This window comes from Ixodes scapularis, unplaced genomic scaffold (assembly GCF_016920785.2).
Source record: "Ixodes scapularis isolate PalLabHiFi unplaced genomic scaffold, ASM1692078v2 PGA_scaffold5__190_contigs__length_132052651, whole genome shotgun sequence".
NCBI lineage: Eukaryota > Metazoa > Arthropoda > Arachnida > Ixodida > Ixodidae > Ixodes > Ixodes scapularis.
Window position 1 is genome coordinate 44,694,638 of NW_024609880.1, and position 22,025 is coordinate 44,716,662.

The 22,025-nt window shown below is 46.6% G+C and overlaps 1 protein-coding gene across 1 annotated transcript in view; it reads right to left on the bottom strand.

Moving 5' to 3' along the window:
- Positions 1-22,025, bottom strand: part of LOC121045711 ((3R)-3-hydroxyacyl-CoA dehydrogenase-like) — a 103,300-nt gene that overhangs the window by 69,333 nt on the left and 11,942 nt on the right. The window contains exons 2-3 of the mRNA XM_042294191.1: positions 9,733-9,929; positions 5,394-5,794 (exon numbers count right to left, since the gene is read on the bottom strand). Coding sequence (XP_042150125.1) covers positions 5,394-5,794; positions 9,733-9,929 — 598 coding nt within the window. The remainder of the gene's footprint in view (positions 1-5,393; positions 5,795-9,732; positions 9,930-22,025) is intronic.

A 22,025-nucleotide genomic window follows, 5' to 3' on the forward strand; every position in this document is an offset into this window, starting at 1 on the left:
AGAGCGGTCGCTCCGGCGTTCATGGAGGCTCTTTACTTTGTCTGTCCACGGCAACTTCACCTCCGGGGGTTTCCACATTTAGTTTTCCGGCTGAGAAATGGGGCACAGGCTATATCGTCGAGACCGACGAATAGGCGACGCTTGACGGTGCGGGCAAGGCGAGCGGGATCATCAGGGATGAGTTTGCCCAGGGAACGCTGGCCGGGAAAAGAACTCCTCAATGTCCCTGCGTCTTTCACCGCTCCTTGGGCGGGGGGCGTACGGTGCGAACCCAAGTAGAACTTGCTACCGGTATGGGCATCGCCGGTACACAAGATCGGCTTCCCCGCAGCGGTCACAGAGCCGGCTTCAGTCAGCCGTCCTCCAGAGGTCCGTGTTTCTCGACGAAGGTTGCTCTGGGCGTACGTGCTGCGCAGCTGGAGGTTCACGTCGCGGTAGTGCCGTATACGGGTGAACCAGGGGCGGTGGTGGTCTGTTAGCTGCGGCGTAGCTGAGCACCGGAGGTGCGGGACCAGCGCTAACGAGAACTTCTGGCTGCAGCACCTGCTCAACTTCTTCCCGGACAATCTCGGCGATTGAGGGCCAAGCTGGATTTGCGGCAGCCGGTAGAAGCTTCTTGATTTCCTCCAGCACGACATCCCTGATGAGCTCGCGGAAATCCGGGCTGTTGTAGCTGGAAGGCGAGAGTGAAGCGACGCCGGGAAGTTGCTGGTAATAGGAGGCCCGTACTTGAACGGCACGTTCGGTGTTTGTAGCCTCAGTGACGAATCCTTTGACTGTAATAGGCGGGTCTCACAGAAGGACTCCGAAAATGTTTTCCTTCATTCCCCGCATCAGGATCCGCAGCTTTTCTTTTTCAGAAGAGTTTAGGTCCGTGCGGTTCATCAGGCGGAGAACGCCTTCGACGATGCTTGTGACGCTTTCTTTCGGCCCTTGGGTTCTTGCTTGCAAAAGTTCTTCGGGCCGCTGTCGTCGCTGCTGATTGGCAAAGGTGCGTCGAAGCTGGACCTGGAATTCTTCCCACGACTTACCAGGTGCGGGCCGTGCTTTCCAGAGCAAAGTAGACGTTCCGTAGGCTTTGCTCAGCCTCCCATCCGTTGAACCCTGCGACGAGCTCGTACTGGCTTAGCCAGTCGTCCACATCTTCGTAAAGGTCGCCATTGAAAGTCGCCGGCGCCCGTGACAGGGCCTGCACGTAGACGATGGAAGTCGGCGGTCGTAGTTTTGGTTGTCTTCGACGATTGAGGAACGAATTCAGGAGGCAGGCCTTGTGTACGCGGTTTCCCCAGTTTCAGGTTCGTCAACGGGGATAAGCTTTTCGGGACTTGAGAAAGATTGAGCCCGACAGATCTTCTGAGGGGTACGTTTCTCTGGAATGGAATGTGGTGATATCCCGCACCTCCACCAAATAAGTCACGAATTACAATTGATGAGGCGATGAAAACTGAAGCAAGCTAAACGCATAATGGAAAGAACTTGTGCCCAAAACAAAATAAAAAAAGTCTAGCGTCGATAGCAGCGAAACAGCAGGATCGAACGCTGGGGCGAGACTGACCTCGGCTCGCTACGCGGAGCCCCTTATCTACACGCGAGGGCTTCTAGAATAATCAACGCAGAAGGTTCGACGCCTAGAACATTCGGACCTAGAATAAGCTACAATGTTCTTGAATTCACCTGAACGCGACATTTACAGAAATAACAGAAAGGCGCGTCCGCTCCCAGCCATCGAACCTCGAGTTCTTTGCGTACGAGCCAAGGACGACAACCACTCGGCCACGGTGGCGTTTGCTTGCAGACGTGCCAGGCAATATGACGTCCTTTACTCCGCTGAATTCGATGATACGCTCCATCAGAAGAGACAAGCGTGAAACCGAAGTGAACAACCCATTTCTGAAACGAGAGTTCTGACTTCATCGAGCAAGCGCGAGAAGATTTTTTAAGCGTCATGGCACGATATCTTTCATTCCGAGTCGGAAAGAGTAAATTTTTCGAACACAAGCGAGATATTACCTCGCGGAGTAAATAGCGCGAGTGTTGACAGGCCGTGCCGGTAACTCTGACAACTATAAGTCGGTACCCGATAACGATGCGATAAATGCCCAAAGGTGCGCCGGCGGAAGTATATCTTGATATCCTAGTTAACTTGTAACGATCTTCTGAGCTCTTTTTTTTTTATAATTTCACTATAAAAGTGTATTGTTTCCTTAAGATTTCATTTATTACATACGGGTTTTATAGAAATACTTTTATCATATAAAAAAAACAATATTTTGGCAGCTCAGTTTTCTTAACTTGGCTAACTACTTCGATGCACGTAAATCTGCGCCTACACACTGCCAATATATCATATAAACAGCAGACTGCACACAGTGTCTGAGGCATTTTTCTTCCTTATATGGCCTGTCACATTGCTCATACAAACGACAGTCTGCACAGATGTTCGAAGTACACAAATTTATAAAGCAAAGAAGTTTAGATCATTCTTGAGTCTTTTGCGCAGATAACTTTCTCGTCGTGATTGCACAGAAACTCCGTGTCTTTTGTATATTATCTAAGAGCGGAGGGCCCCGAGTGCGGCCGAGGTCATTCAAGCAGAAAATGTTTGCGAGGTTTAAAATTTTATTTTCGTTAACGGTTACGAGGCACTTAGAAATGGAGATGAGATACAGTACACAAATACTCTGAAACAAATGTATACACAAAATTCGAAACTACAAGTAGAAAGATCTCGGCTGTATAAGTCTCCAGTAATACATCTACGAGACTGGGGAGTACAAGTTTATATCTGCGTATCTGCAAAGTGAAATAATTCGAAAGCGTTAATTAAGTTTTTCGTACACATGGTGTAGCTGGCAGACCCTATCGAGAGATACGCAGCGAGTCACTAGAAAAAGGGCCATGGCAATTTCTAGGTTATCGAGACGAAAACAATGGCTCGCGCTATTAAGCGGCGAACTTAGGGTGTCAAGAGCTCTCAATAGTTAAACGATATACTCCGTTTCGTCCCAGGTACGGGCCGGGACAAAAAGCTAGTTGCAACACAAGCACAAAATCACAAGTTAAAAACACGGTGTCGTGGCGCATTGTTTGCGCCTAAATTGGATAAGTTGGTTCTAACACAAGCGTAGAAATGCGAAAAAAATTTCCTGTATGTAGCGCTTTCCGTGTGGCTTTATAGGACTATTTTGCTCTTTATTTTGGTTTCGCAGAAAAACGCGGAACCAAACTATTTTTGTCCCCTGATTAGTTACGGTTTTTCTTCAACAAAAGTTGTTTTTCCTATTGAAAGACAGTTTCTAACAAAGGATTTCAAGCTAGCAAACCACACGTAAAATGAACACTATTACACGCTACAGGCGACTATTAACACAATCGAACTACCAGAAAATAATAAAGGGCCTCTTATTTTTCGAATGTTGTTTAATTTTCTTTTTTTTTAAATTAATATCGGGGTTAAAAATATTGCGGTTTGTACTAAGGGAGTTAACAGGGAGAAATCGGGTTTGTCTTGAAATAGTTACGGAATTCGAGTTTTTCCAGTTATTAGTGATTAGGAACTATAATTTACAATAAAAATATGGATTGGGTTTAGGACATGTAATATTGTATTTACCCAAACTATTGACAAAATACAGAAGACAGCACATTTGGTCGTTTTGATTTTTCACAAATTCTTTGTTGACATACGTCATTTGCAAAAAAAAAACTGCTTTTTTGGGGTAGCTTCTGTTCTGCTGCTTTCTCGTTCGCTTCCAGCAAGTTCTGTGAATGAGCTCCGTTTTCTACAACAACATGCATAGAAACGGTAGAATCCACTTTAAAAACTCGGAAAAATATCGGGTGTAATCCTATTTTCCAAAATACAAAAAACAAATAAAACATCTGGGTGCAAATATCGGAGGATATCTGGCTTTACCCGAAGAGGAGGACCCTATATCATACGAACGAATGCAATCACAATAATTACAAAACAATCACTAATTGCTTCGCAAAAAAAAAAAAATGATTGGCCACGAAGCGCGTGTTTATGGAGTAGCAGGAAAGCCCTGCACTAATACCTCCCAGATAGCAAAACCGCATGGCTCGTTCACAGCTCACCCTTGGGTGTCCGCGGGGGAACCAGCGTGGAATTTGACGTCTGGCGGCCAAATCGGCTTGCGGCCGACAGAAGATTCGGCCGCGGAAGCCATCGGTACGCGGGACCGATTCTTTTTCGCGCGTAAAATGTTTTTCTTTTTTCTTTTTTTGTGCCGCCACAGCCAATCAGAACGCAAGAAGAAAATGGTTTTTGCTCAGGTCTCATCCTAGCCAATCCGCCCGAGCGGTTGGGCGGATCGGCTTTAAAAACTTTAAACACTTTAAAAACTCGGAACTGGTGTGTTGGCTCGCTCGCCCTCGCTCACCAGAGTTGTTAGAATTCCCAGATTGTGGAAATGGCGCCGTCTCGCCGGTATCGTTATGTCGGCAGAAATATAAATCAAGGCTAAAAAAAAATTATTCGACCTTCTTCGACTAGAGGGACCCGAAGATCGGGGAGGCAGTGCCCGCAAAGGATATCTGCGGAATCATATTGGCGTGAGCGGTATCGTACACACGTTGTATTCGTTTGCTCGTTGTTTCATCATTGCATTCTCGTATCGCCGAGAGAGCGTTGCGCCTTCTCGCGGCATTGTGGGCGCTTTCCTCTTCTATGAAATTATAACAGAAACGCATACCAGATTGTGCGCATTCAGGAGCAGGTGTACATGCATACTAGGCTTTTTAATATGAATTAGCTATCTTATATCGGGTGCAGCGCTGACTGCAAAGTGAAGTCTGCGAGTGCAGTTTTTCAAACACTGCGGCACGAGCTGTCTTCTATCGTATCCGCGACAGAACAGAGACACGTGGACGCGGCGGGCGAAAACGAATCTGAACGGCGCGTACTTTTTTTACTCGGCGAATTCGGTCAGGCGGGAACAAAGTTTACCGCGAGCGTGAACGAGGCTTCAGTGCTGATTGTCAGCGTCACCTAAAGTAATTCAACGCTGTGATTAGATTGAACACGAATACTGCATCGGCCCTCGGCTGACGCTCGCGTTCGCGCTGATTGAACGCGAATTCAAGCCGAGCGTTGACGCAGCACTCGTGAGTAATCTGTGCCTTACGGTGACGCAGCGAAATTCAGCTCCTCGTTTTTATTATCTGGAAGGTGGTGTGTTGGCTCGCCCGCCCTCGCACGCCATCCTGCATCTGTATAATCTGCAGACTCTGAGGTCGCCACCGTCCTATGTCACCGCCGGCTCAACACAGGTCGTTCCCGGCATTCCTTTCGGCTCCAAAGACGGCGCTCAACGCTTTTGCTGAAGGGACTGTCCCAAACCGACGCTTTTGCGTTTTCTGCTTAGCATTGCTTGTAAAAACAGTAGGTTACGTCGACGCAAACGCCGCTGGTGCACGAGGTGCCGGGACCGCAGAGGAACTTGACCGTCTCCGCCACTTCCTCCGGGCGACAGAGTCTCCCAAGGGGCTGACGGGCGACCATCCTGGCTATCTGCTGGGCGGTGTATGACGTGTCAGCCATTGGCGTGTCCACGACTTCTGGCAAGACGGCGTTGACCCGAATGCCGTGTGCGGCCAGCTCCGCAGCGGCCACTTGAGTCAGGGCCACCACTCCGGCCTTGGCGGCGGAATACACGCTCGTTCCAGGTACGAATGCTTTGGCCGCCATGCTTGCCAGATTAACGATAGCGCATTCGGTGGCTTTTCCCGCTATCATCGCACAAGCGGCTGCTTGATTGACCAGGAAAGTGCCCTGAAAAAGTGGGAGGAAGAACAATCGAAATTTTAAAACGGTGGAATAAAAACAAAATAAGATGCCCTCTCCACAAGTATTTTCGGGGCCCTTGGTTTTTTTATTGTCTTTATTGGCGTTTATTTATTGTCTTTATTGGCGTTTATTGGCACCAAGTGTGCAAGGACACACTTGAGTGCCGCATCAGCTCCTATGGCACCACTACCAAAAGAACGCATTGAGGCGACGCACCCATTCAACGTCGGGGGTATTGATTTTGCAGGTCCACTTTACACAAAGAAACAAAAGAACGAGAAGTCATATATCGCCATCTTCACATGCGCAGTCACGCGAGCAGTTCACCTCGAGCTCACAACGAGCACATCTACACAATCCTTCTTGATGGCTCTACGTCGGTTCCTTTCCAGAAGAGGACTGTCAGACCTACTTTATTCAGACAACGCTTTGGCATTCAAGACACTTGCAAGAGGCATATCAGCTGTCTGGGAACTGCTCCGACATCAGGATGTACAAGACTATGTCGCCCACCATCACATAACCTGGAAATTTAGCTCCGAAAGAGCCGCATGGTGGGGAGGTTTCTGGCAGAAAACGATACGGACAGTGAAGACCTCCCTCAGGAAGGTTCTAGCACGAAGCTATCTTAATTTTGAAGAGTTGTCGACGGCGTTACAGGAAATAGAAGCCGCCGTGGACTCGCGTCCTTTCACATTTCTTTACTCAGATCAACGGCAACCAACAATTTTAACACCTGCACATTTCCTAGTAGGAAAGCGCCTTCTGTCGTTGCCTACACTGAAGCAAATGACCTCCAACCCGCAGACATCGCGTGAGCTAAGACGGCGATGGAGCTACCGAGAACTAATTTCACAACAGTTTTGGAAGGTGTGGATGAAGGAGTATCTTTTGCAACTTCGCTCTGCCCACCACACTCCACCCAAGAACACAACGCCTATTGCTGTCGGGGACGTGGTAATTATTCACGATGCGAGACGACCAAGAGAAACGTCGAAGGTGGGACGAATAACAGACGTGCACCCTGGAGGAGATAATATCATTCGCTCGTGTGAAGTGCGACTGGCGGACGGACGAACTTTTAGGAGACCAGTCCAACTTCTTCACCCACTGGAAGTCTGCAACAAGTCCGCGGTGGGAGCCTGTTAAACATAACAGCATCTCGCGACTGGAAGAAAAGACCTACGAGGAAAAGGAGGATCTCGTGCCATCAAAGGCCGGGCACGCGCAATTTTTTTTTCTCTGGGCTGATGGTGCAACCGCTATGACGAGCTGCTCAGATTAAATCGTTTGTAATATCAGAGGCTGTTGGAGGAAGTTTTTACCGCCACGTTGCACAATAACGCCACTGGAACTGATGACGTCAGGTGACCGTATAGCTCCACGTGATATATTTACGTCACGTGACACTGTGACGTCACCTGACATTGAAAAATAACGTGACAATACGTCGCCAATGATATTATGAAGGCTCGTAGAAACATAAACATGAGACTGCTGATAATGGCAACAATAAAAACAAAGTGTTTCGCTAAACATAACAGAGAGTTTCTCGGGCAATAAAACCAGTAAAGCTAGGTAAGTGTTAAGCCAGCAAACCACGGTCGTGAAATTATGTGGAGCTACACGCTTAAGCTCGACTGCGCGAATTTGGAAGTCTTCATCAGTGACCACAAGGTGGTGTTACTTTGTGTCCAATAACATTGCGTAAGACGTTCACAGGCGGCCACGCCGATTCCTGAATACACATGCAGTTTTCGTCGTTCCCTGGATTTTAAACTTGAACGCGCGATTTTCTAGGTGTTCTTCAATTACCACAAGGAAGTCCTTGTTCGTGGTCAAAAAATTGTTTAACAGGTTCACGAAATGCTCCCTACTTAAGACACCCTCGTTGGTTCCCAAGCGTTATGGATTTTTCGTCCGTTCTGTTACTCCGTTTAGTAGGAAACGTCTATACGGACTTCATGGTGCGCCCTCACACCGGTACCGTTCATTCGATCCACCTGCTCCGAAATGATACCTTAGCTGCTCCGACGTCACACCTCAGCTGTCGCAGTGTTTCACCTCATAAATTGCGTAAGTGCCCTGACTTTTTTTTTACTTTTTTTTATTTTTTGCATCTGACGTGCATTGTAGTGAAGGAGCATTATCGGTTTGAGATCAAATTTCGTTTACAGGCTCACAATATGGCACTGTGTTTCGTACATACGTGTAACCATCACTGTGAGATGAAATTATGTTGATTCATCGATTTCAGCGAAACCCCAAATGGTGAAAGAACTGGGTAAGGACATTAGAAAAATTTATGTATGTTACTCAGAGTTTGTTCGATAACACAGACATGTGCCGTGAAGAAACTTCTGTGCTGTCGTAAATTCTTAAAACTCAAGCTGACCTGCACTTTCACGTTGATACAGTTCATGTCGTCTTCATAACCTATCAGCATTACATGATTCTGCTTCGCAGTGTTGTCACCCTCTCAAAAATTGCGAAAGCATCTATGGGTAGGCGTTCGTGCACTCGCTCACCTCGCACGTCGATCAAAGGTGTGCACGGGCGCTTTTCGCTTTCGAAATCCCACAGAAAGTGGACCCCAAGAATATAACTTTCGTCGCTCGTCACCAACTTCATTCAACGCAGTCGCGTGTTTCCTTAAAAAGGACTGCTGAACCAAACTTGTCCCGGGAAGCCCTGGTGTCGTCTGCTAGCAAGGCAAAATCGGTTGTAGCAATTTATTATAGGCTTTTTATCGTCGCTATAGGGCACTGTCAAAATAGAAGAAGTCTTAACGGCTAGACACTGAGAAGACACTATGTTTACCAAGAAAAGTATATCAGGCAAATTTTAACGTCGCGTCAAGACTCTATGCATTTGCCCATAACAACGGCCCTATAGCAGCGGTTTGTTTGGAGCACGGTTGCATGTTGTGACGTCATCACTTAAGGGGTCAATGCTCATCGAGACTAAATGGACCTTTTCCACATACCAACGGCACCAGGCGGTAGCTGCACGAACTAAAAATCGAGGAAGTGACCTACCTGCGCTACCAATCAATAATGGGAGCTACGCTACCAGTTTCTTCGCTCTCTGAGCAGCGGCGCCTGCCCAACGCGACTTTAAAGAGGGGCATGCGTGGCGTCCACCCAAACGTCGTGTTTTCCTTTCCGTCGACGTTCTTTTTTTGTGTCACACAATTATATATATGCTGCGGTTACGAGTTCTACTCGCTGATATACAGCCTCCTCCCGAATTTCCTCGATTTTTCGTTCCGACTTCCGCCGCTTGGCATCGGGCGCTCGCGCGTGCGCAGAACGCTTCTCGGAAAAGGTCCATTAATCAACCGTGTTCGACAAGAGGCATCTGAACGACGATGACAGTGCCCACAAATCTGTGGAATAAAATTGGCGGGAGAGGTACTATTACACAAGTTGTCTCCGCTGACTTGTATTTTGCACTGCGTGTTAGTGTTAGCTGCAAGAGCTGTCATTCAAACACCGCTCGAGCCAGGGGCAGTCTGCTCAGGAATCCGAGAGAGACCGCAGTCGCGCGGAAGAGGCGGCTGGCAACGAATCCGAAAGGCGAGGTCTTTTTCTCCCATTAGGTTTGGACGGTGGCTAGAGAGTTTTCCGTAAGTGTGAACCAGCCCTTAGGCAGTTGTCAAGGAATCCGCATCACGGCGCGACTATCCCATTTTCTCTTTTCAGGTACGTCTCGAGTCGTTCCCTTAGTTTTCCACGGCCTTAGAATCGGTGAATCGTGATTGCATCTAGTTCAGGGCTGCATTACATGTTGTGTGAGCCCACTGCCTTCACCACGATAGTGTGGGGTAATGGCTGGTTTTTATCTACATGTGCGCATCGTCTCGTCGACCTGAACGGGTACAGCACAGTGCTTATAAGCAGCAAGCTCGAGCCGTATCTCACCTTCAGATTGATGCACATCCCCTTATCCAAGGATTCTTCTTCCAGGGAAACGAAGGGGCACAAAGCAGGCCCCACACCAGCACAGTGAACCACAATGGTTGCAGGCCGCTGACAGGTCTCCTTGATGTCTACAAACATTGCATTCACGGACTCTGAGGATCCAACGTCGACCCTGATTGCATGATGCCCAGCATCACCTGCAGAAAGTACACTACTTAGAATTCAACGGCCATGCCGGACTTTTGTCCCTGTATGAGCCGCTGAAGTAAAAGCTACAAGGGTGAGCATGTCGCATTTCTCCACCAACAGTTACAAGAATCGTTGTTTCTTGCTTAGAAGCAGTGTCATTCTCCTCCAGACATTTTTATTTGAGGGATCGGTGGCCGGCTGTGCTCGCGCACAATAGGTCGGAGCACGCGGAGCAAAAGCTCGAGGTGCAAAACGCAGGGACCCTGGGTTTCATCCCCACAGCTGTCCGTTTCGATCTGAATGTGTATCGTACTGTCGTGCGGTCGTCTATCACTGCTGCGTGGTGCCGGTTAAAGACCGCAGTCTAGTGGTTGTACTTCACTGGCCAAAGTACTTATCTACAGCTGCGAGAGAAGGCGCCAGTTGAGGCAGACTAACTTCAGGCTGCATAAACATAGACACACAACACATTCATCTAATATGCCCAGCTTGTTCTGGCATTCACACTGATAATTTCTCGTGCTGATATTTCGCATGTGTAAAAAAATTGGTTTGCACCTCGAATTCCTGTACACAGCCTTTAATTTAGGTAATAACACGCACTCATAACAGTAACATCTGGTTGTCACGGTGGTCAATCCACAGACGTTGCCCTCACTTCAGCGCTCGATTACAGCACTCGATGGCCTGCTCCCAAGGCAATAAGGACTCCCAAATTTAAGAGCTCTTGGCCCGAGCCAACACCGAGCGATCCAGCTGCATGTGCAGCTGGGGGCAACACGTTTGTTTCACCGACGATTGACCGCCGTATATGACAAAAATCCGGCATATTGTCACGAATGACAAATAATGGGGCGAAGAATAACTGAAAAAAAAACTAAACACTTAATGGGGTGAACTTGTGCACAAAACAAAATAGAAGTAAGCTTCGCAGGCGTTGATGTCGGCGACACAGCAGGATCGAGCGCTGGGGCGACACTAACTGCGGCTCGCCATGCGGAGCGCCTTATGTACACGCGTGGGCTTCTGGAGCAATCGGCGTAGAAGGTTCGGCGTGTAAAACATTTGGACGTCGAACAAGCAACAGGGTTCTCGACTTTACAAGAAATTTAAATTGAAAAAATAAATAAAAGACGCATCGTTGGCGTCGCTCCCAGGAATCGAACCCTGGGCACGAGAGTCAAGCGCGGTAACCACTCGGCCACGCACGCCCTCGGTCGCCGACGCGCTCGGCATTCTCCCCCTTTAAAGAGGCATCGTCTCGATGCCACCTGAAAGGCAGCAGAACAGAGCAAGACAAAAAAAAAAAATGGGTATATACGGAGGCTGGCAAAACACAATCCTATCAAGCGTTGCACAAGATCACAGTTCACAGTCTTATCGCGCGGGGAGCGCACGACATGGACCACTTCCGATCGTGTAGGGCGGCGTGATGAAGTCCGTTTTCCGTCAGGCATTCCCTCGTAGTTTAGATCACCGAGTCGGCGAAGCACTTTGCAGGGTCCGAAGAAGAGCTTCAGGAGTTTCTCGCTTAGACCGCGTCTCGTATTGGGGCCCCAACCCACACATGGTCTCTGGGCTTGAAGCGAACTTCGATACGGCGAAGGTTGTACCGGGTAGCGTCAACATGTTGTTGATATTAAATTCGGAGTCGGACGAGCTGGCGAGCTTCTTCGTTGAGAAACCACCTGGGCGCCGGGAATCCCATCGTCAGCTGGTTCGTGGGGTAGCATCGCGTAGAGCATGGTCGTTACTTTTCTGTCATGCACCAGCTGAAACGGGGTTACTCCTGTGGTGTGTTGCGCCGCCGTGCTGAAGCAAACGGGGCGTAGGGTAACACCTCGTCCCAAGTATTGTGCTTTACGTCGATATACATGGAGATCATGTCGGCGATAGTTTTGTTTAGCCGTTCTGTTAGTTCATTTGTATGAGGATGGTACGCAGTGGTTCGACAGTGGCCGGTGCCACTGAGACGAATGATCTCTTTCGTCAGCTGGGCCATGAACGATGATCCACGGTCTGTAATGAGGACTTCGGGGGCGCCGTGCCGAAGGACAATGGACTCCATGAAAAAGTTGGCGACTTCAACAGCCGTACCTAATGGAAGCGCTTCCGTCTCGGCGTACCATGTGAGATAATCTGTGGCGACGATTATCCAGCGGTTTCCCGACGTTGACGGCGGGAAAGGGCCAAGTAAATCTCTTCTGATCTGCTGGAACGGCGTGGACGGGGGACGAATCGGACGCAGAAGTCCTGACGGCTTCGTCGGCGGTTTCTTGCGTCGCTGGCACTCGTGTCATGATCAAGTGTAGTGGTTAACGGTCTTCGGTAGCCTCGGCCAGTAGTACTTTTCTCGAATCCTGAATCCTGGCGAGCGTCCTGCTCTATCCAAGGTGTCCAGCCGTTGGGTCGTCATGGCATCCTTAGAAGATTTCTTCTCGAAGACTGGAAAAAATAACCAACAGCCATGCAGTGTTGTTGTTGACGAAGTTCTCTTTGTACAGTACCCCTTGCCGTATGGAGAAGGTAGGCAGGATTCGTAAGGAAGCTCGGGGAACCGCACTCGCTTAACTTAGTTGTTAACCCCACTGAAAGTTCCGATGTTGTGCTTAGAATGGCTGACAAAGTAGATGTACCAAATGATCAGTGTTCTTTTGTTTTAAATGATGTTTTTGTCAAAGAGTTTTCGTGCCCTGTTACCTCCAACTTTACCGCAGCTCCAGTTTGTAACGTTTTGCCAATGTATCCTGTCATTATAGAATCTGAAGGGATTGCTAACATCATTGAAAATCTTAAAACCTCTTCGGCAGCCGGCATCGACAATGTAACTGTTAAGTTTCTAAAGAACACTAAAACGTATTCAAGCATTATTCTATCTTATCTTTTTTCCCAGTCTCTCGAACAAGGAATATTACCCAGTGACTGGAAGGTGGGGAAGGTGATTCCAATTCATAAAGGCGGCGATAAACATGATCCTATTAATTTCCGCCCGATCTCTCTAACGAGCATCCCTTGCCAAATTCTTGAACACGTAATATATTCACATCTTGTTAATTTTCTTGACTTAAACTCTTTTTTCAACACAGCTCAACATGGTTTTCGAAAGTTTTATTCCTGTGATACCCAACTGCTAACATTAACTCATCATCTTCACCTCACTCTAGACCGGGGTTCTACAACTGACTGCATATTCCTAGATTTCTCAAAAGCTTTTGACAAGGTTTCTCACCAGCTACTTCTTGATAAACGTAGTAACCTTAATATAGATCCCAATGTCCTCAGATGGATAAAATCATTCCTAACGAATCGCTTCCAATTCGTTCGAACTCATGACGCTAATTCTTCGCCCTCACCTGTCAACTCCGGTGTCCCTCAGGGCTCCGTACTCGGACCGCTCTTATTTCTCATTTATATCAATGACCTTCCTGTGCATGTTTCTTCCTCTATTAGTTTATTCTCTGACGACTGTGTAATTTATAAAGAGATAGTTAACGACTCTGACATTTCCGCCCTTCAGGTTGATATTAACAACATCTGCAAATGGTGCAAGGAATCGCTCATGGAGCTTAACAAAACTAAATGTACTTCTATGAGAGTATCTTGTCATAACAACACTTGTCCTTCCTACTCTATCAACAATTCTACTCTAGTTTCTGTGTCCTCCTATAAATATCTCGGCATTCACATAACCAACGACCTCTCCTGGAATATCCACGTCCAATATGTCACTAACAACGCAAATAGGCTTTTGGGCTATCTCAAACGTAACTTTTCGCTTGCTCCTCTTTCGTTAAAACTTCTCCTCTATAAAACCCTAGTTCGTCCTAAACTGGAATATGCAGCTTCTATCTAAAGTCCCGGTATCACCCTTGCATCAGCTGTCGAATCTATTCAGAATCGTTCTGCCTGTTTCATACTCTCGAACTATCATCGTACAGCCGGTGTAACTTCCATGAAATCGTCCCTCTCCTTACCTGATCTCTCTCTCCGAAGAAAAATATATCGTCTATGTTTATTTCACAAGATTTATTACTCTAACCCCGCTCTCCGTCAAGCATTGTTTTTAGAACCATCTTACATATCATCACGTGTAGACCATGACCTAAAGGTAGGGATTCCCCATTGTAGCACATCCACTTTTAATGCTTCTTTTCTACACCAAGCCTCCATTGATTGGAATCGCCTTCCCGCACATATAGTCTCAATAACTAACACTGTCGATTTTAAAAATGTTATTACCAACTTTTTAACAGATGATGCGTAGCGCGTGTTTTTTTGCTGTGTGTGTGTGTGTGTGTGTGTGTGTGTGTGTTTTTTTGCCTCGTTCAACTATGTTACTTTTATGTGTCGACCGCCCACTCCCCTCAGTAATGCCTTCGGGCCCTGAGGGAATAATAAATGAAAAAAATGAAAAAATGAAAACCCTCTAGGTGCTCGATGAGCGCTCGCAGTTCTGGGTCGTCTCGTTGGAGTGCTGCCATGTCGCTGACATCCAGAGCGCCGAATAAACACTCATCATCTTCGTCTTCGATGCAGGCAAGACCTGCCTCGACTGGGGCCCTTGACAGACGCTCGGCATCATTGTGCTTCAGGCAGGACTCGTACACCACGGTCATGTCGAACTCCTGCAGTCGTAGGCTCCACCAGGCGAGGCGTCCGGAGGGTCCTTCTGATTTGGGAGCCAGCAGAGCAAGTGGCGGTTCCTAACCACGCAAAAAGGACTTCCATACAAATATGGACGGAACTTTCTTATTGCCCAGACGACAGTAAGGCACTCCTTTTCAGTTGTTAAGTAGTTCTTCTGCGCCTTGTGTATGCGTGGCATCACTACCAGTGGCTTTTTGTCCGCGTCCTTCTCCTTTGTTTCGCAATTGCCTCCGAGTTTCGTTATGCATTTTTCTGCCTCTGCATAAGCCGATTGCCCGCAGTTGGGTGATTGGCCTTTGTAGGCCTTCTGGCAGCCTATGGTGACATGATTTTTTATGGCCTACCAGACGCACCAAGAGACGATACTCCTCTTTACCAACTTAGTGTGTCCTCAGTCATACGTCAGTACGCATTTCTCCCCTCTCGTCATGTACATCCAGCATGTATGCTTCTCTCCAAATTGCCTTTCGATGTCTAAGAACTGCAGTCTGCGTCCATCCGGTAGTTCTCCGCTAAACTTAGCGGAAAAATTACCCCACTAAATTTATCGTGAAAACTTCACCGCTTAATTTAGCGAAAAGATTTTCCTGCTATATATAGCGGGAAAAAACTCCCCGCTAAATTTAGCGGAAACAATTCTCCGCTGAACTTAGCGGAAAATTGTTCCGCTAAATTTACCGCATCACTTCTGAGTCGGAAACGTCGTCTGCTATTGCCTAAGACGAGGGATGCCAGACGATGGGGCCTTCTGCGATTTTATGTGCCATCGGTCCCCTGTTGCTCAAATCAGACGTCTTTCATTAACGGCATACTTGGGTAGTAATTCAATCGCAGTAATTGAATTACTGTAATTAAATTACTTTTTGATCATTTGTAATTGTAATTTATGACTTTGCGCCAAAATAATTGAAAACGTAATTTAATTACTTTCAAGTTGCAAAATATCAACATAATTACAATTACTTTTGCTAGACTTTGCGGGGCCGACGGAAACTCTCTGCAAGCGTCAGCGCTCGTACAGGTGACCTAGCGCTCGGTGACACACTCGCACACATAGACACGCACGCACACGCACGCACAACAAGAATAGCGTCGCGTTCTTCGTTTTTGGTTGCTCACACTGTGCGTTGAAAAACTATCGTCTTTGGAGCCTACCTCAACGGCGCCGTGTATAGCGCCGGCCTTTGCGAGGAGGAAACAATAGCGTAAACATGCCAAAACATTGAACGAAACAAAAAAAGGAGCTTCAGCTTTCAGCCGAGGTTGGAAATTTTTTGATTGTCATGAGGATTTTTTTTTTGCCAGTTTTTTACGTCTCTCTTCCTGTACTGTCGCATATTTGCATATTTGTTTTATATTCAAGTTTATTTCCTGATGGTTTCGAATCGGATAATATTTGCATAAATATTTTAGAGACTGACCTCGCACCTGTGAATCTTGTCACCAATGATTCGCTAGCCCGATTCGGTTCTTATATATTTCTCAGCCATTATAATTTCAACTCAATGTAAATAATTTACAATAACATGACCTTTGTATGTGAATGTGGTCGTATTAGCAGGTGTGCAATTTACTTTTATATTAACACTTGTCAAATATTCACATATGACTAATTGTCGCATTTTTGATTTCCTGGCTAACAAAAGTCTGTCAACCCAATTTTCTTTTTATCGATCTGGCGTCTTCGGCATATGCACTAATTTGTTAATATTTACTAAACATAAAAGAACGTAGTACATCATTGCCTTAAACTATCAAGTTTTGTCGTTAATTTAACAAAATTCATAAAAGGAAAGGACAATATTTGACAGTTTTATGGGCCGATTCGGAACGCTCAGAAATAAGTAATTGTAAAGCAATTGCATTATTTTAAAAGTAATTTGTAACTAATTATTACTGTTCACGTAATAGTCATTGTAACTGTAATAAACTGCTTTTGGAGGAAAGTAATCAGAATTGTAATTAAAGTACATTTTGTAAGTAATTTACACATGTATGATTAACGGACGGACAGTGCTGGTTGGGATTTCGAGTTTTTCTTATTTCAAACGTTTTAATTTTTACTTTACTTTTAGAGCGCAGCTCTCAGACGCCGTTTCCGGCTTGAGCGGTGTTGCCGTCGGCGTAACCGCGCGTTGCAATATGGGACGTGTCCCCTAATGACGTCACACGTGACGTCACGTGTGACGTCACGAAGGTCACAGTGATGTTGCGAGTGGCGTCACCGCGCGTTGTTTAATAAGTAAATTTCCTCGCTAAATTTAGCGGAAACATATTCCCCGCTAAATTTAGCGGAAAACAATTTCGGCTATATTTAGCGAAAAACGTTTCCCGCTAAGAGTAGCGGAAAAATGTCCGGCTACATTCAGATAAAATATTTCCCCGCTGAATTTAGCGTAAAAAGCTCCACGCGAATTTTGGTGGAAAACATTTTCCTGCGAATTTTTGTGGGGAATTTTTCGTTACATTTAGCGGAAAGTGTGCGCAAATTTCTCGCTAAATGAGAGGGCAGAAGGAGAGGAGGAGGGGAGGCTCAACACCACCTAGAGCGGAAGGCCGCCGGGCTCCATCGGTGACGTCACACGAGTCGGCTGGCGAACGCGGCGCAAAAGTGCTGCACTGAAGGAGTCGCGCATAGATTTGCCGACGTAGAGTGGCATTTTTTTTTTAACCAAAAGATTGTTAATTGGTAAGACAGGATTTATAAACATCTATATGGCTGGGAAACATATTTAGTTACACGGGCAGCATATTAGGACGTACAACCATTATTATGATATGAAAGAACAAGTTTAACGACGTTTTGAGAGAGATGGGTTTTCGTTTAGGTATCCAAATCCTGGGTGCTTTAATTATCTCTAGGAGTGAGAAGACACAAACAAACAAAAAAATAAATGCCCTGAACCGTTATTGTAAGTGATGGGACCTGCCAAAATGCGTAACAGCAATTCAATCAAGTTGGTGATGATATGCGCGGTTACTGAATTCGTATGTGAAGCTAATGAAAAGATTATTTAAAAAATGTGGACTTTTAGAGCACGAAAAAATGTAATGTGTTGAAATTTATTTTTTACCAGAAGTAAACATATGTTAATAAAAAGAAAACTGCAGGCGAACTGGGGAATGTTTTTGAGAAAGTAATTAATCCGAGACTGAGACACGAAGACGAAAAAATAAAAGCAGAAAAGACACAAAAAAGAGGGAAAGACGCTGCCCAGATCGAAGTGTACAAGTTTTGAGTTAACCGAGTGCAGGCAAGCTTAGCAAACTTAAAGAGTAAGGGACACATGCACCTGTGGGAGCTTCATGCACACATCTACCCACGTTCATTCACACTACGAATAGAAGCCGTGAATATAAGTTATCTTACCTTTTAAATCTTCAAATTGTATATTCTCATGTATCCCTACTGTCTTCTTGTATTCATCTTGACACAATTCAAACACAAGCAACTTAGACGCCGCACTGCAGCTTTCGCGACACTAAGACACAGCACATGTACGACAAGTGGATTTTAAGGCCGCTTCGCAATAATAATGCTATGACAACTGTTGCACTGAATATAAAATGATTATTTTAGATTTTAGGGTTTCACATTTTCTTTTCCTTGACTTGAAATTAGCCGCCCCATAAGCTTTTCGTTTACCCTTCCACAGTAGTTTTTTGAGCACAATGTTAGTGCTGCACCAGATCTTCAGCACGAGCTCACTTGTGTGTCCTTCACATGCGTCGAAGTCAGAAGTCTCGTTGGTAGACAGCAGTTCCATTGTAAGCTCGGTGACGAACTGACGATGGATCGGAACCTTCAGAAGCTCTGCCTGCTTGGAGATTTCTTGAGCAACAACGTAATTGTGTATCATGGCCTTAACGGCGAACATAGTTCGATAAAGGAGCCCCCCTCAATCCAATTGCTTGACAAGAGAGTAGTTCTCCTGCGCAAGTGAAACTGTTGCCGTCTTATCTTCTTCAGTAAGCGCCACCCTGCATTTTTCACATTTCGGCTTTTTCAAAGCGGCATAAACTGTGTGCCCTGCCACGGAGACTACACTGTTAGCAAGTCCCGTGTATTTGGCGAATATCTGGGGTGAAAAACACGCTATTTACACAAATTACCATAAATTTACACGATGAGTAACGGATAATTCGTTCAAAAATCATGCGAGGTTGTAAAAAACGTGTTTTGGTTCGGTCATACACGCATAACCGTGTAGCCGACCTCGATAACACGCATCGCCCCCGGCGACGACCGCGGCATTGCCGGCTATCGAAGCACCGGAATGCTTGGGGACACACTTAGAAAGGACCGTCGAGACAAATGCCGCGGAAAGAAACATGTCTCGGAGACAGATATGCACCAAAAGCAATTGCGCCATGTCGCAGGACGTTGGCGAAACCCGCGCTTACGTGGTCGCCGCCATCTTCTGGTCGATGGCAATGCGGCTTCCCTCATGTCGCTCATGTTTGTATTTAGTTTAGGGGTCCTGAAAACAGTTTCTTAGACACCACAAATAAAGTTATGTGTCTAATTATTCGTTCCAAACAGTTAAAATGGATATAAAAAGCGTGTCCTCGATGTGAACACGTGACATCGCAGTTGGTTTCGTTTTTGCTTCAACCTTCAACTGCAAGCGATCTGGCCACGGCGCAAGCGCAACGCCGATGTACGCTGGAAGCAAGCGCCGGTTGGCTTTTGTTGTTTTTGTTTGACGGGAGAAAATCTGGCAAGTACGCATGGCGCCGCTACTGTTTTGGTTTGACGGGACGCGAGAAGCTTCGCATAGAGCTTCGGAGTTTGCGAGCACATAGTGAAGACGTGACCGGAGAAGTGCCCCTGTGATGTTCCTGGAAGACGGAAAGTAGCATTCGTAATCGTCGTGTGTGCTTTGAAAGCGTAGGGAGTCGCAGGGTCCACGAGTTCGCAACCACAAGCCAAGGTTCACGACAGCGCGGCGTTGACTTCGGCGATATCGTTCTGTTTGGTGCAACCCGGCGATGCGAAAAAGAGCTGAAACATTCGTCGTGTGTGTTGCGGTGCTTTGTATTCCGGGTCTGTTTGAACCACGCTTTTAACACGGAGCGCAAATTGTTTGTTGCGTGGTGGAGGTTCAACGGGTACAGTCCCGTCGTCGTCAGCTGATCCGGTCCAGCTGGTCCGGGAGGACGCAGCGAGCGTTTTTAAGAGTAAATCTTCCTTCGTTCCGTTACAAACTGTGGAAGTATCCCGACACATACCGTGAGTAAGATGCAGCGGGCGTTTTCAACAAAATTACGTTGTTTTAATTGAATAATGGACTCCGGATTGTTGTTTTAAATCTGCCGTTTTTTATGCTTCGTGTTGGACTGCGTTTGCATAGCGACGCACACCGCTCGAGTAGATGATTCGGTCCTGCAACGAGTTTGTTGCGCCAATCATGCGGCGTGAACAAATTAGGGCAAGGTTTCCTACCTGCCCACAGATGGATGTACTGAGACCATTTTTTTATGTTGTGAACGTAGTGCTCTTTCTTTATTTTGCAAGACGCGTTGGTGCATTTATTATGGTACAATCACTTGAGAGTTGAGAAATTGGAGAGCGAGCAAGCTTTCTCAACTTTGCCTCTTTCTCTCTGGCACTGCCCTGTTTCAATTTCAGTAGGCATATCTACTAGCAGGTACAAACTGCTCTAAAGCAGGTAAAAAACGGGAAGCTTAGGACGGTGCGGACTCCGTGTTTCGCGCTTATCGCGAGGTGACAGGGTAAATGCTTTCGTGAGATATGCGGAATATGCAAGCGATTTTGTTATGCCCGTCGTTTGCGTCTCTCCAGCAAAACGACTAAGATGATCTACTGCAAAGCTAGGCGCAATCACAAGCCAAGATTTAAGATAGCAGTCGTTTGCTTCGGTGATCCGTGTAGCTGTATTTTACCCTGCTCTCTGCAACACCGTGTCATAACGAAGAGCTGGAATGGTCACGGTTTGTGCTGGCCTCCCGGTTGGCAGAAACCCGCGTCGCCCGCATCGGCACCGAGTGCGCTTGGGCTGTTGATGCTCAAGCCTTTCATCCGCGGCTTGTCGCCAGCTCATCCTGCTGCTCAACGGTGAGGAAGCGGCGAGAGTAACCTCGGAAGTGAATGTAAATCCTCGTTCATTCAGTTATCCGGTGTCAAAGTGTGGAAGATGTCCAACGTGTGCTGAGGGCGGGAACTACGAGCGTTTTGCCTTGCTTTTATAACCGAAACCAGACCAACGAGATAACTGCCTTGCCTACTCTAAAATGACGGAAGCAATAAGTTTCAACAGGTCGAGTACGTCGCCGGGGATGTAGGCGAGACGGTGCACACTGTTTAAACGCTTGCAGTATCCACGAGTGGTACCAGGAAAGCGACGTCAACAGAGAAGGAGCTCGCGATTCAGCATAATGCACTGCTACGGGCCCGTGTATCTTCAAAGTTCGGGGTGGTGGCAGTATAAAAAAAAGACCATCAGCGCCCCACACCAGTGTTCACGAATAACACCGGTCACAAACTCCCAAGCCCCACCGCTCTTCTCGACACTGACATGACATACGACAACAAACTGCATCAAAACGCCTCAAAAGTGAAGGCGTCTGCTCCCGTACTGCAACTGCTGCAACTAGCGGAAGTGAAGTGTTGGGCGGATGTCCGGATGTCCTTCACAGAAATATATAAAAAATGCTTTGCGCAAGGATCATTTTCATTTATTATTGTATACGTAATGACAAAATCCCAATGATTTGTTTTCCTATCTGATTCAGCTAGTCGGACTGCTCATAACACTGGTCAAGCAAGAAAATAACAAACATTTGAACTTCTTCATGACCGGTTTAAGATTTATTGTTAACATATCGTTAATTATTACAACGGACTAACATTATAGATTTTGCCTCCATACCTTTTAAATGCAAACAGTTCTAACACACGGCTGTCCATTGCGCCGTGTTTTGTGTATTCTTCTATAAATCTGTAATGGTCAGCGACCAAAGAGCTCACCCGCACATGTCAAGCTTATATGCGCCGCGGGGAAAAATAGATATCGAGTAGGAAGTGTCTGGCGTAGTGTCGGTTGTTGTGTTTGTGTACATGTCGGTGCTGTGTACCTGTGTTGGCCGTGTGCTGTGTTGCCTGCGTTGTATGTAGGGTTGCTGTGTAGTCGTGGTCGTTCGCAGTGTTAAGAGACTCGTCTTTTTTTTTAAAACAGGCTGCTAGAAATCTCGATAGGTGGCGTAAGTTACCGCCCGATTATAAATAGTTTGCTCAAGTTATTTAGCCATGTAAGTTCAGCATTCGTTCCTTTTTTTTTTTTTTTTGTGTCTAGCGGCTCGTTGAAGCTACCGACGCCGCCGACCGCCGACAACTCACGTACGTACCTTTGCAAGTAGCTACGTCCGCCGCTTGGAGACTTTACTGTGTATCAAAGACATCGAACGAGAACGAACGCGCCCTGAGTGCTTTCAAT